At 45.3% G+C, this 15696-nt stretch overlaps 1 protein-coding gene across 1 annotated transcript in view; it reads right to left on the bottom strand.

Annotated features, from left to right (window-relative positions):
- ehbp1 (EH domain binding protein 1) overlaps positions 1–15696 on the bottom strand; it is a 321338-nt gene that overhangs the window by 225051 nt on the left and 80591 nt on the right. Inside the window, exons 5-6 of the mRNA XM_085977747.1 lie at positions 15126–15230; positions 8819–8950 (exon numbers count right to left, since the gene is read on the bottom strand). Of these exons, the coding sequence (XP_085833873.1) occupies positions 8819–8950; positions 15126–15230 (237 nt within the window). The remainder of the gene's footprint in view (positions 1–8818; positions 8951–15125; positions 15231–15696) is intronic.

Below are 15696 nucleotides of genomic sequence, written 5' to 3'. Positions count from 1 at the left end.
TGATCCATGTTCTATAACTGTCCTCTCCATTTTGGGGGAAACTGTCTGGTATCAATTTCTTGTTCTCCGAAAAAACATATTCAGAGGCAAAGCGCACCAGTTCCAATGCCATGCTCATTGATGACTAATGTCTAACCAAAACTCTCCTCTGGGGAGTCTGGGTACAAATAGGCTGACTTCTAAATGGCTAACAGTTTTATTGACCAAGGTGACAATCTCTTCTGTCAAGTGTGGGTAAACCCAAACAACCCAGGTCCTGACTTCTCCATGCACTGCCTGACAACCCAACAGCCTAATCTAGATTGAGATTGGGATTGCTTCTTGCAGATTTTTTTTTACAATAAAAAGGCATTACTATCAAAAATCGATGCAGTCCCCACAAATCACAGACAGCCCCCTATATCAGCAAATAGTGCTAACCAGTTGCCAGTATGCTTCTGAGTCAGAAGGTTGTGGCCTGGAAATTCAGTGGGCTGCGCCACCCGTTAGCGCCTTAAGAGGGCGCTAAGTGGGTCGGAAGCCACTGGCCACGCCTCCCGCTAAATTTAGCGGGACGCTAATGGCGGCGCTAGCCGTTAGCGCTGCGTCGCTACCGATGACGTCATCGGTGTGCGCAGCGCCCTGCTACCACCCCGATCGCGATATTTAGTTGCGCCCCCTGCTTTAACGCCGGACGCTATTTGCGCACGGTTCAGGGGGGCCTACCTGCGGCGGTAGAGGCGCTAATTAAAGGAGAGGTGCGGGGCGGCCATTTTTTTTGCTGGCCACATGCCAGCACCTCTCCGCTCTGCCATCCCCGGCCTCCTGAGCCGCACCCCCCCCCCCCCCCCCCCACCGACAGAGTGCCGACTGTGTTCCAAGAGCCCGGCACCTCTCCTCGGTGCCGGGCTCTTTTGCCGGCACTCGCAATCCTCGATCGCGCTGCACAAGGCCCCTCCCCTTTAAGAAGGGGAGGAAGGCCTGCAGTACCGCAGCGTGCCGTGCCGCAGCGATCTTCAGCTGCAGCGCCCCAAGAGGGATGCGGGGCGCCTCCAGTAGCGCCGTGCTTCCCTCTGGGGCGCGCAAAGTGAATTTCCGGCAGGCGGCCACGACTACTTCCGGGGCGCTACTTTTAGCGCCCTGGCGAGGCTGGCGCCCCAATTTCTAGGCCTGTGGGTTCAAGTCCCACTCCAGAAGCTTCAGCACAAAAATCGAGGCTGACACTGAGGGGCTCCGCTGCACTGTTGGAGGTGCCGTCTTTCGGATGAGACGTTAAACCGAGGCCTTGTCTGTCCTCTCAAGTGGACCGAAAAGATCCCATGGCACGGTTTCGAAGAGGAGCTGGGGAGTTTTCACTGTTGTCCTGGCCAATATTTATCCCTCAACTAACATCACTAAAACAGATTATCTGGTCATTATCACATTGTTTGTGGGAGCTTGCTGTGCACAAATTGGTTGCCACATTTCCTACATTGCAACAGTGACAACACTTCAAAAGTATTTTATTGGCTGTAAAGCGCTTTGGGACATCCTGAGGTCATGAAAGGCTCTACAGAAATGCAAGTCAGTCTTTCTTTCTTTCCATAGGAGTCAATTACAAAGGCACCGCTTATAATGAATATATAATGCGCCGGCTATTTTGGGCAGTTTAATACGTTTTTTGCACCTCATTAATCCCCCGTATTTACTGACTTTCACACTGTTGTTTTGAAATGTTGGAGGCAGGAGGTCAGTTTGGGGAAAGGGGTTGCTTGCAAAATTGTCCCTTGGTCTTGGTAATTGAATTCCAGATGATTGAGCCCTTAAGCCTCTAAACGGCTTCTTTATTGTAATTGACTGTTGCAGCTGCAACTCAGCGACTTACAAACGATCCAACGAGAAGCTGTGGTGAAGTCCAAGACGCAAAGTCCTCAAATAGTGACAGTAGTGAGGAGGCTTCATAAGCGGTGGGGATTTGGCCAACTTACTATGGTTTTACCATCCACCGCTTATAGCTGGCAAATCACATTAACACCAGCACGCCCGCTCTAAGCCGTAGGGCCTGTATCAATGTAGAGCATCTAAGATCAACTGAGATACACTGTTGGTTTCCACATCACTTCTGTACCAAAGAAAAAGGATCTCTGCACATTCAAATACCAAGCAGCTCTGTGCTATAAATGAAAATTAAGTTTAAAAAAGTTTCTGAGTGGACCTACTGGACTGTCCAGGAACTTTTAGAACTTAGCTTCATCCTAGTCTGTAATTAAACTGTAGTTAACATGAAACTCAAGCAATGAGAGACTTCCTGAAAGCAGTCTTGCATGATAATGCCTTGATTGACATTACACCCAAATTACTCTACATAGTTTGTCTATGTCAGGTATAGCATGGGTTATAGGTAGAGTAAAACTACTTCTGTTTTTACTCTGTTCTAATAATGTGCTTCAACCACAATCTCAGAAGAACAGCAGCTATGTCTTCAGTCTCTGAATGAAAATATTGCTAAGACGTGGACTGACACTGGCCAAAATTATTTACAACCTTTACAGCTAACCAAGGGAGTTTCACCCATCAGTTTAGACTAGCTTCAAACCTATGTCGTAGATTTTAAATGGCAGTGTTCTTAATAATCAGAATGTTCTGAATCAAAAGTGCCATCCATTCACAAATAACTTCCAGTTTTAGATGACAGAACCATTAAGCAGTGGAGTTAAATTGGTTTCTCATGAGAAAAACAACTGAATGCTACCCAAATTTTATAAAATCGTGAAGGAACCCAACAGGATGGATGTAGAAGAATATTTTGTGCGGAACCAGGAGCTATAATTACAGGCTGACAAAGCCACAAGCTAAATGTAATTTAAGTCTGATACAATACAACAACTTGGATTTATATTTTATATACCTTCAACGCAAAAAGCGTCCCAAGGCGTTTCACAAAAGCACAATCAGACAGAAATGACACCGAGCCCAAGAAGGAGATATTAGGATGGGTGAATAAAAGCATGGTAAAAGAGGTAGGTTTTAAGGAGGGATCTTAAAGGAGAAGAGAGAGATGGAAAGGCAAAGAGTCTGAGGGAGGGAATTCCAAAGCTTAGGGATGAAGGCACAGCCGCCAATGGTGGGGCAAAGGGAGTCGGGGTGCGCAAGGAGCCAGAGGTTGAATGTAAGTTCTTGGAGGGTTATACGGCTGGAAGAGTTATCAGAGATAGTAAGAGGTGAGGCTGTGGAGGGATTTGAATAAGAGGATGACAATTTTAAAAACGAGATGATGTAGGTCAGCATGCACAGGGGGTGATAGGTGAACGGGACATGGTGTGGGACAGGATACAGGAAGCAGAGTTTTGGATCAGTCGTGAATGGTGGTGGACCATCAAACAACTAACAGGAGGAGGAGGCTCCATGAATATCCCCATCCTCAATGATGGTGGAGCCCAGCACGAGTGCAAAAGACAAGGCTGAAGCGTTTGCAACCATCTTCAGACAGAGGTGTCGAGTGGATGATCTACATCGGCCTACTCCTGAGGTCCCCACCATCACAGAAGCCAGTCTTCAGCCAATTCAATTAACTCCACGTGATATCAAGAAATGGCTGAGCGCAATGGATACAGCAAAGGCCATAGGCCCCGACAACATCCCAGCTATCGTACGGAAGACTTGTGCTCCAGAACTAGCCGCGCCTCTAGCCAAGCTGTTCCTACAGCACTGGCATCTAGCCGGCAATGTGGAAAACTGCCCAGATATGTCCTGTCCACAAAAAGCAGGACAAATCCAACCTGGCCAATTACTGCCCCATCAGTCTACTCTCAATCATCGGCAAAGTGATGGAAGGTGTCATCGGCAGTGCTATCAAGCGGCACTTACTCACCAATAACCAGCTCACTGTGCCCGGTTTGGGTTCTGCCAAGACCACTTGGCTCCTGACCTCATTACAGCCTTGGTCCAAACATGGACAAAAGAGCTGAATTCCAGAGCTGAGGTGAGAGTGACTGCCCCTGACATCAAGGCAGTATTTGACCAAGTGTGGCATCAAGGAGCCCGAATAAAACTGAAGTCAATGGGAATCGGGGGGGGGAAACGCTCCACTGGCTGGAGTCATACCTAGCACAAAGGAAGGTGGTTGTGGTGGTTGAAGGCCAATCATCACAGCCCCAGGACATCACTGCAGGGGTTCCCCAGGGCAGTGTCCTATGCCCAACCATCTTCAGCTGCTTCATCAATGACCTTCCTTCCAACATAAGGTCAGAAATGGGGAAGTTTGCTGATGACTGCACAGTGTTCAGCGCCATTCGCAACTCCTCAGATAATGATTTGGACAGGTTGAGTGATTGGGCAGATGCAATATAACGTGGATAAATGCGAGGTTATCCACTTTGGTGGCAAAAACAGGAAGACAGATTATTATCTGAACGGCAATAGATTGGGAAAAGGGGAAGTGAAACGAGACCTGGGTGTCATTGTGCACCAGTCACTGAAGGTAAGCATGCAGGTGCAGCAGGCGATTAAGAAGGCAAATGGTATGTTGGCCTTCGTAGCGAGAGGGTTCAAGTACAGGAGCAAGGATGTCTTGCTGCAGTTGTACAGGGCCTTGGTGAGACCACACCTTGAGTATTGTGTGCAGTTTTGGTCGCCTTATCTGAGGAAGGATGTTCTTGCCATGGAGGGAGTGCAGTGAAGTTTCACCAGGCTGATACCTGGGATGGCAGAAATGACATATGAAGAGAGATTGGGTCGATTAGGCTTATATTCGCTAGAGTTTAGAAGAATGAGAGGGGATCTCATTGAAACTTATAAAATTCCAACAGGACTAGACAGACTAGATGCAGGAAGGATGTTCCCGATGGCGGGGGAGTCCAGAACCAGGGGTCACAGTCTAAGGATAAGGGATAAGCCATTTAGGACAGAGATGAGGAGGAATTTCTTCACCCAGAGAGTGGTGAACCTGTGGAATTCTCTACCACACAAGGCAGCTCATTGAGGCCAACTTATTAAATATATTCAAGAAGGAGTTAGATATATTTCTTAAGGCTAAAGAGATCAAGGGATATGGGGAGAAAGCAGGGACAGGGTACTGAATTTGGATGATCAGCCATGATGTCATTAAATGGCGGAACAGGCTCGAGGGGCCGAATGGCCTACTCCTGCTCCTATCTTCTATGTTTCTATGAAGCAGTCCATGCCCGTATGCAACAAGACCTGGATGAATTCAGGCTTGGGCTGATAAGTGGCAGGTAACATTTGCGCCACAGAAGTGCCAGGCAATGACTATCTCCAACAAGCGAGAGTCTAACCACCTCCCCATGACATTCAATGGCATTACCATCGCCGAATCCCCCGCTATCAACATCCTGGGGGGTTACCATTAACCAGAAACTTAACTGGACCAGCCACATAAATACTGTGGCAACAAGAGCAGGTCAGAGGCTAGGTATTCTGCAGCGAGTGTCTCACCTCCTGACTCCCCAAAGCCTTTCCACCATCTACAAGGCACAAGTAAGGAGTGTGATGGAATACTCTCCACTTGCTTGGATGAGTGCAGCTCCAACAACACTCAAGAAGCTCGACACCATCCAGGACAAAGCAGCCCGCTTGATTGGCACCCCATCCACCACCTTAAACATTCACTCCCTCCACCACCGGCGTACCATGGCTGCAGTGTGTACCATCTATAAGATGCACTGCAGCAACTCGCCAAGGCTTCTTCGGCAGCACCTCCCAAACCCGCGACCTCTTCCACCTAGAAGGACATGGGCAGCAGGCGTATGGGAACACCACCACCTCCAAGTTCTCCTCCATGTCACACACCATCCTGACTTAGAAGTATATATCGCTGATCCTTCATCGTCGCTGGGTCAAAATCCTGGAATTCCCTACCTAACAGCACTGTGGGAGTACCATCACCACACGGACTGCAGCAGTTCAAGAAGGCAGCTCACCACCACCTTCTCGAGGGCAATTAGGGATGGGCAATAAATGCTGGCCTTGCCAGCGATGCCCACATCCCATAAACAAATTTTAAAAAGCTCAAATTTATGGAGGGCGGAAGATGGGAGGTTGTCCAGGAGGGCACTGAAATAGTCAATTCTGAATGTAATAAAAGCATGGATGAGGGTCTCAGGAGCAAATGGGCTGAAGCAGGGGTGGAGACGGGCGATATTACAGAGGTGGAAGTAGGCTGTGTTGGTGATGGAGAGTATATGGGGTCAGGAGCTCAATTCATTGTCAAATAGCACACTGAGGATGCGAACAGTCGGGTTCAGCCTGAGACAGGTTCCAGGGAGAAAATGGAATGGTGGCGATGGAACGGAGTTTGTGGCAGAGGCTGTGGCAGGGGTGGAAACCTGATTGGAGAAGTTCAAACATAGAATTGCGGGAAAGACAGGCACAGATTTGGGAGGTGATAACACATTCAAGGACTTTGGAGAGGAAAGGGAGGTTGGAGATGGGGCGATAGTTTGCAAGGACATAAGGGGTCAAGGTTGGGTTTTTGAGGAGGGGGTTGATGATGGCAGACTTGAAAGGGGGAGGGACAGTATCCGAGGAGAAGCTACTATTTACAATATCAGCTAGTATGAGGACCAGGAGGGAAGTTAGATGGTCAGCAGTTTAGTGGGAATAGGGTTGAGAGTGTAGGAAGCGAGTCTCATAGACAAGATGAGCTCGGAGAGATCATGAGGGGAGATAGGAGAGAAACTATAAAAGATGCGGGTGCAGGGTTAGTGCAGAGAGGAACCTTGGCTTGGTAAATGCTGACTTAGTTGAATCACTAATTCAAATGCGCGTAAGACACATAGATTTGGTACCGTGTCAAAAGAGAGACGAGACTGATTTGTGTGGGTTCTAAAACATTACCAAAAAAACAAACAGGGTTGAACATCCTACATTATTACTCTCATGGCTTTATAGTCTTGTATCTATCTATCTATCTATATATATAAAAAGCGGTTTGTCTGTCTGTCTGCTATACACTCAAAAGTTATACAGCGTACCTACACGCATGTTATATCAAAAGAAAGCTTATCATTAGGGGAGTCTAATAGGCGTATTTACTTTTTGGTCAGACAAAAATTGTTCCAACAGTATGCAAAAAAGGTTCAAAAAACAGCAAAATTCCACTCATTAGCGTTGAGTGACGTGATGGTTGACCAATCCGTGCATCACGGGGGGGGGTTCATTGTGTGTGTGGGCGGGCCTAATCTTTCTGAGCTGAGGTGAGTGGCCGCCATCTTGATTTCTAACTATTGATTTATTTTTCCCACTTTCTGTGTGTGTGGAGGGGAAATTGTTTTTAAAAAAAGTAAATTCATTTCTAAATATTTTTTCTAAGCTGATTAATTTTCCTAACTTTCACCCTTTTTTTTCCTCTTGACTCGCTGCCTCTGCCGGGCGCCGCAGCCTTGGCGGGTTACCCCACCTGCAGGCCTTGAAGCCTCGGCCTCTCTTCGCCAACCACGCCCGAGCTAGGCACCGCCCGCCCCGCGATCGCCGCTATCTTGGTAAAGGCTGGCGGTGCGGGACTGAGCCGAGCGTAGCCGTCGCCGCCATCTTAGTAAAGGCTGGCGGGGCGGGAGTCAGCACGCGCATCAACGTTGGCAGTGGCCCGGAGCGCGACCTGAGCTAAGGTGAGTCCGGCCGGGCCTCACGCGCTAGGCCGCGCACCAGCCGGCCCTGAGGCGCTGATCCGCACACGGGGGCTTCGGCTCACCGCGTCCGGGCTCTGAGGAAAGGCAGAAAGGGGGAGGGAGGGACAGAGAGGAAATCAGGGAGAGACAGGGGGAGGGAGAGGAGAGACAGGGGGAGGGAGAGGAGAGACAGGGGGAGGGAGAGGAGAGACAGGGGGAGGGAGAGGAGAGACAGGGGGAGGGAGAGGAGAGACAGGGGGAGGGAGAGGAGAGACAGGGGGAGGGAGAGGAGAGACAGGGGGAGGGAGAGGAGAGACAGGGGGAGGGAGAGGAGAAGAGGGGAGGGAGAGGAGAAGGGGGGAGGGAGAGGAGAAGGGGGGAGGGAGACGAGAGGGGGGGAGGGAGAGGAGAGGGGGGGAGGGAGAGGAGGGAGGGATGGAGAGGGGGAGGGGGAGGGAGGGAGAGGAGAGGGGGAGGGAGGGAGAGGAGAGGGGGAGGGAGGGTGAGGAGAGGGGGAGGGAGGGTGAGGAGAGGGTGAGGGAGGGAGAGGAGAGGGGAGGGAGGGAGAGTAAAGCAGGGAGAGAAAGGGGGAGGGAGAGAGAGAGGGTGAGGGAGGGAAAGAGTGAGAGGGTGGGACAGGGATGGAGAGCTCGCCTTCTTCCTTCCTTCCTTCCTTCGCAGGGGTCGATCGGGCCAGGCCTGAGGCGCTCCTTCCCCCCCCTCTCTCTCCAGGCTAATCCCAAACTAAATCCAGCAGTCTCTCTCTCTCTCTCTCTCTCTCTTCCAACAACATGCCCTCAAAAAACCCTCGGCACCGCCGGGCACTCCAGCTAGTCACCTATAAGCAAAAGAGGTGTTACAAAGCTTAAAAGTTAATATTATAGTCATGAACCAAAACAACATGAAGTCATCAGAAGAGATTAACTTTTAAACTGCCCAAAGCACTTCATTTATCTTATTTATTTTTTGTTCCTCAGCATTACTGTTCAGCACCAGTCATACTGTCGATTTTAGCCACCATTGGAATTTATCTTTCATGTCCATCATTGAGTTTTACCACACAAACCGACCTTTGGTTGGGATCGCAAAGTTTCATTGCGTGATATCCAGAAGGGAGTTTAACAAGAATAAAAAATGTCAAATGACAGAAAGAAACAGCTTTACTGAAAAATGTATACAGTTTTATCAAAATATTTGCTATCTTGAACATATTATAGTGAAATGAAACTCTTTACCTTCTATATCAGGATCATCATCTGGGTCTCCAAATGGATTAGATCCCTGGGCATCAAGCTCTCCAAATGGGTCAAGTCTTGTGATAGGCGGGTCCTCCTCCTCTTCCAAAAAGTTGAGTTTGTTGATCAGTTCTGCAAAAGGTATACAGGTAGTTACAAATTTTTTATTCCACTATTCTCACATATGGTTTTCTATTTGCAAGAGGAAAAAACTCTAATCTTATGAATAAAACTTCGATAAAAAGAGATCAATGTTAAAGTATCAAGTATTTCTTTTAAATTAATTTGGTCTTACTTTAGTTAATTCAAAGAATCTGCTGCACTCACCCAAAATTTTGAAATTTAACAAGTGGGTGGAACTGGGGCACTGAGTTTTGGAACAGCAACATAGAATAGGAGAGAAATTCAGTTTCTCCACTCTGCTCAACACTAATCTACAATACACTGTGCAAAGCCGCACTGCGCAAGTAGGCAATGAGCGGAGGCGAGGCATCCCCTTGCAAGGAGTGAGGCAAAATTGGTAGATCTGGAATGTGGCACAACTGATGGTTCTCAAGGAATGGCATGGACAAAACCTCTGTGAGAAAGCAACATGTCTGTCCCTCTTGGTGATGGGGATGTGTTACCTGGCAGTATGAATGATGAGGATAATTCTCCAGAAAATAAATTCAGTGTTACAATAAATAAATGTTTCAATATAAATACCACCAGTAAGCTTTCTGTCTTCACCAATTACATTTTCATGTAATTCAATTAGGACTTTGTAGATACTAGACCAGTGTAATATACTATATATAATATTTAAAGCTTTTTTTCAACACATCACACTTGTATCTCTGGCAGTGATGATTAATACAGTATACTAATACCCCAAGATCACCATAACCATGAAATAATATGAAAACTATCAGACTAGTATTTCAAAAAATCTTTAAATGTATGTTCAATAGGTATATATTACTTACCCCTTAGGTCCTTTAGTCATAATTTTTCAAATTAAAAGCTATATTCTAGTAACATTACTTAGCGAACCGAGAATCACAGAGGCACCTTCCACTTTGTAAGGCTTTTGAAGCAGAACCATGTGATCTTCTGCATCAAACTGGACCCTCACAAAGTGTTTATCCTTATTTCTTTTTCAACACCACAGACATGACTATTTACATAAATCATGTAAGGCACAGTTTAATTAATGGTAGCTATTACAATCAGCAGCCTACTAACCAATAAGAGGTTTAATAACAACTTGTATTTATATAGCGCCTTTAACGTAGTAAAATGTCCCAAGGTGCTTCACAGGAGTGTTATAAGACAAAAAATTGACACCGAGCCACATAAGAAATTAGAGCAGGTGACCAAAAGCTTGGTCAAAGAGGTAGGTTTTAAGGAGCGTCTTAAAGGAGGAAAGAGAGGTAGCGAGGCGGAGAGGTTTAGGCAGGGAATTCCAGAGCTTAGGGCCTAGGCAGCTGAAGGCACAGCCACCAATGGTTGACTGATTATAATCAGGGATGCTCAAGAGGGTAGAATTTGAGGAGCACAGATATCTCGGGGGAGTTGTGGGGCTGGAGAGGATTACAGAGATAGGGAGGGGTGAGGCCATGGAGGGATTTGAAAACAAGGATGAAAATTTTGAAATCAAGACGTTGCTTAGCCGAGAGCCAATGTAGGTCAGCGAGCACAGGGGTGATGGGTGAACGGGACTTAGTGCGAGTTAGGGCACGGGCAGCCAAGTTTTGGATGACCTCCTGTTTATGCAGGGTCATCAGCAGTACAGAGGAAAGAAGGCTGGGAAGTACAATCAGTGGAGCATCTGCTTCATTGAAGAATGACTACTGCTTTTTCTTCATCCATTATAATCCACAAGTCACAAGTAAGTGATACAATGGTAATAATTCAAGGAGGCCTGTGGACACATGTGAGTTGCACCAAGGCCTCAAGAGCAACCCCAACAAATTTGCGTGTTCTGTATTTTAGCTACACCAGGTCTAAAACCCTAGTTAAAATAGGATATTGCATTGCAGATATCCTGCAAGTTTGTCCTGTGCAGAGAAGCCCGAGTGATAAATGCTGACTGGGGGATTGTGCCGTGCTATACGGAAGCAGTGGCTTGGGACACTGGAGAGCTCAATTTCTTCTCATTTCCAAAAGGAAGAGTTGAGTTTCTATCCACGTCAAAGTCAAGGAGTTGAGCATCCATATTTTCACCATCACACCAATAGAATAAACAAACGCAATAACATCTTTGGTCATATGAAGTTCTGAAACTATTCCGGCTAATAATGTACAGAGTGAACAGCAAATCATTTTCAGATGAGGGTGTCATATGAGGCAGGGGAACTCAACAATCAAAGCATAGAATTCATAGTCTTTTAGCAGAAATCAGAACAAGGTAGAGTTTTCCATAACTCCTGCAACTCTATGGAATCCAGAGGATCAAATAGGTTCAGCATGAGATGACAGACAGAGATCAGCTTTTGAGAAGGAAATATTGTGCATCACTCCCCTTTTAACAAACTTGGAAACCGAGAGATGTAATATTCCAAAGTTTTTCCAGGTGCTGGTGGAATAAATTAACCGCACATGGTTGCTGCATACAACCAACTGGTGGTCAAGAGCATTAAGAAAGCATTGCACAAGTGAAAGTTGTTTGGCCCATTAAAAGTGCTGCTTCCGCAAAGCATGTAAATTACTCCCCATTAAAGAATCTACCCCATCTTCGGAGGTGAAGTTGTGCAGAAATATTCCCCAATCCCCAATGCCAATCAAGCAAAACACCAGACTGTCTATATTCACTGTTTATTCAATCCTCAGCAGCTACCTTCCTCACTGCTGCAGCAACATCAGAATCAGGAAGGTTAGATCTTCGCTGTCTACACATCCTCAAAACCTTGAACGAAAGCAAAATACTGCAGATCTCAAAACCTGCAACCCTATTCTGAGCTAGACATTTATCCATAATTGGTGAAAATTATTTTTGAAAAGTTCACATATCCACGACTGCATAACGAAAAAAATATATTATCTCACTTAAGGATTGTTAATTTTGAACCCATGTTCTTAGTTCTGAGCTCACAGTTGAAGCTGAGACACTGAATGCAACATCATCAATGGGAATTTTTGTTTTTGCATTTCCCAAGCCAGGAACCATTACAGCCTCTGGAAAGAACCCAAGTTTGATATGAGCAAGGACAGTATGCTAACTAATATCCAGTCCTCCACACAACTCAAAAGAACAGACTTTGAGACTTTAATCTGCCCCAATCAATGGCAAACCATTTGATTCAACCAAGTACCAGAGCTTGCATGGCTTCTGGAACAAGATGGCTCTGCATCTCCAGAGGTGTGTTTTTGTGAAGCTCTGGATCTTTTGTTGATCGAGGTCACTAACCACAGTGGTTGGAACATCTGGAGCAGGACTGGCTGGCTCTGAAAGAAAATCACACTGCCAACCATATGTTCCTAATTTTGGCCAACTGGTATGGCAACTGATTGGTAATGTTGTCAGATGCTGCCAGCCTAAAATTTGCCCAAGCATGAATTCCAATCCAAAAGGGAGAAATGAAATTGCATGAGGCAGGGGCTGCAATGTAATAGCTGCAACTAAATTTCAACCTGTGAATATCCTCTTTCTCCAGGAGAATTTGTTTAGGCTCTTATTCTGAATGGGTTTTGAAAACTGGAAAACTGGGGAGCAAGATCAGCGTGATTGTCTGGTATCAGTACTGATAGGAAAGTTAAATAAACTACCACAGAATGTGATATTTTAGAAAATCATGGAATTTTACAGTACAGAACGAGGCCATTTGGCCCACTGTACCTGTGCTAGCTCTCTAAAAGCACGATTCACTTATAGTCTCATTGCCCACCCTTCCCCTTTATCCTTTGAGATTTTTCTTTTTCAAATATTTATCGACTTTCCTTTTAAAAACTTTGATAGCTTCTGCTTCCACTGTAGTTTCTGGTTGGGGAATCCATGTCCCAACAACCCTCTACGTTTAAAGAAAAATCTCCTTACCCCTCTCTCCGGTTTATCGGCAGCGAGCTTAAATTTATGCCCTCTAGTTAGTAGAAATTGTTTTTTCCCCAGTTTATCTTGCCAAAACCCTTCATACTTTTGAGCACCTCTATCAAATGTCCTCTTAATCATCTCTGTTCTAATATAAAAGAGCACCAGTTTCACCTGATAATCTGTCCTTATAATGAAAGCCTCCCATCCTGGTATCATCTTAATGATTCTCTTCTAGATCCTCCCCATGGCTTTGACATCCTTTCGAAAGCAGATGCACAAAACTGGGCACAATTTCAAACTATAACCCCCGCCCCCATTTAAACATTTTATCTTTCCTGCCTCTTACCCAAGCACAGTATATTCCTTCAATTCCTTCCTCCCATCCCAACGCCCCCACCCCACCTCCCTGTCTCTGCACCTGCTTAATATGTTACATCTCCAGCTTTTTCCAGTTCTGATGACCTGAAACGTTAACTCTGTTTCTCTCTCCATGGATGCTGCCTGGCCTGCCGAGTGTTTCCAGCGTTTTCTGTTGTTATATACAATATTTTAATTGCTGCCTAATCAGTAATTTAACCCAAGAGGCTCTGCATCATAGTTTAAAGGGTTTACAATTTTCTTTCTATCAGAAGCATTAATCAGTTCATTGACGGAGCAGAGTCTCAAATGCTATTGATGCCTTTTACGTACTTGGTTTTGCCAATGTTACTGAATATGGAACTGAATTATTAGTTGATGGCATAGCCTGGTAGACCTCAACCACAATGACTGGAGCCTACAGTCTGGACCTGCACCAATGTAAAAGCAGCTGGTTGCAACCGCTGCTTGGTCAGAAACTGACATGTAGGGTTGTCCATATGTAACTACCTCCGATTCGGCACTTGATCGGGGAGTTGGGGAAGGAGCAAGGGGGAATACATTAATAACCTCCTTTACTTGAACTTGCCTGAAGTCCTAGAAATCAGGCGGACCTCATTTTCACAAAGGACCACGAAAGTTTCAACCCCGATGGTATCAATGATTTCTATATCTCAGTCTGGTTCAGTAAAAGAAAGACTTGCATTTATATAACGCCTTTCACGACCACCGAACGTCCCAAAGCTCTTTACAGCCAATGAAGTACTTTTTGAAGTGTAGTCACTGTTGTAATGTAGGAAACGCGGCAGCCAATTTGCGCACAGCAAGCTCCCACAAACAGCAATGTGATAATGAACAGGTAATCTGTTTTAGTGATGTTAATTGAGGGATAAATATTAGTCAGGACACCTGGGATCTTCTTTGAAATAGTGCCATGGGATCTTTTACATCCACCTGAGAGAGCAGACGGAGCCTGGGTTTAACGTCTCATCCAAAAGCACATGCACTGAAGTGCCAATAAAATGCATGACACAGTGGGATGCTGAATCACATCCATGATCATCCATTTGCAGAATTCCCAAACTCAGATGCATTGTTGTGGGAAGTGCAAATCAGAGTTCAGGCATTTTCCCTTCCAGCCAACTCGCAAACACTTCCTATTAGCTGCTTTCAGAATGGCAGCAAACACCTGGAAGGACCTGGGCCTCTTGATCTGAGGCATGTGTGAAGCGATGAATGAGGAAGAGGAGACAAGAAAAAAAATCAAACAGGAATCTTCTCAGCAACAGAAAAACATGACATAAGGCAGCTTTAGAAACCTTCTTCTGTTTACTCTCTCGAGAATCAGGGCACACTACTCACTCAGTGAAGTCGCACTCAAGTGGGAGGCACTGAAGGCAACATGCGTGCTTGCCTGAAACAAGAAGGCAATTCAATGCAAAACTTAAAACCTGCCATACATATAAATATTTTCCAGCGCTGGAAGGGGAAGATCACACGTTTCCACCCTAAAAGGTCAAAGTGATAGGTTTTCTGTGATCACTCCCAACTGGCTAACCTACCCATGATATGTAGACTATAACAAAAGAAGAAGAAAAACAGGTTATTCAATGAACTGTACTTTTTTTTGATTGTGACAATAAGATATAGTTTGAATCCAAATGTTTATACCTATGCAGAATAAAATCCCACATGCAGCACTCGGTATCACTAGCAGTTATCAACTTGGGTATAGGAAAGAGTACATTACACATATACTGCTGCACCACAGACAGCAAATGGAAAAGTATAACACATGCTCACAATTACAAAATAGCATATCAGCAGACGCAAGAAAATAATATAGGCAAAAGCAAGACAGATGAAGTGAAAGAGCATCACAGTTCACCAACTACAGCACAGAAGCAGAGCAAGAGAGAGAAAGGAAGAAAGCTTGTAGACCTTCAGAAGAACTGGTTGATTTAGCTGCAGGCTTATTTGCTTGTTTTAGGCAGTCATCTTGTTCTTCATCTAAGCTGCTCAGAGCATTCAACTGGTTTACTATCTCTGTAAACAGAAGCCAGTTGAAATAATAATAAGGTCAGGAATTTCTGCAACAAGCAACAGAGGCAAACTGCTCCCTAAAGACATTTCTTATCAGATTCATGTTATTCCTCATTTGCAATTCTCATAGGAGGAGTTTAATGTTTCTCAAATTGTGCAGTTGCCGAGTGTTTTTCCCACAGTTACATGAAAAATGAACCAAAGAGGCTGCTTTATTTGAAATTCTTTTGCTTGCGAACTTCCAAATACTCCAAATTCAGTTGCCAGAGTTGTCTTCTACTTGTGTGATATGCTTCAAGCTGTCTACAGTTGGGTTTTAGCATCACCACATTTAGAACAGATGAGCTTAAAAGCATTAAACTTGAGGATTACATTTTTGTAATAGTTTTACAAGATTCTTACATTTGCGAGCATTAGAGTCAGGATTAGCTTTTCAATCTTAAAGACTGAAGAAAATACAATATACACT

This window comes from Somniosus microcephalus, chromosome 3, assembly GCF_052327205.1.
Source record: "Somniosus microcephalus isolate GS21.2 chromosome 3, FLI_Smic_1.0, whole genome shotgun sequence".
Classification (NCBI taxonomy): Eukaryota; Metazoa; Chordata; class Chondrichthyes; order Squaliformes; family Somniosidae; genus Somniosus; species Somniosus microcephalus.
Note: the sequence above shows the minus strand (reverse complement) of the source record. Positions and strands in the feature narration are given on the sequence as shown.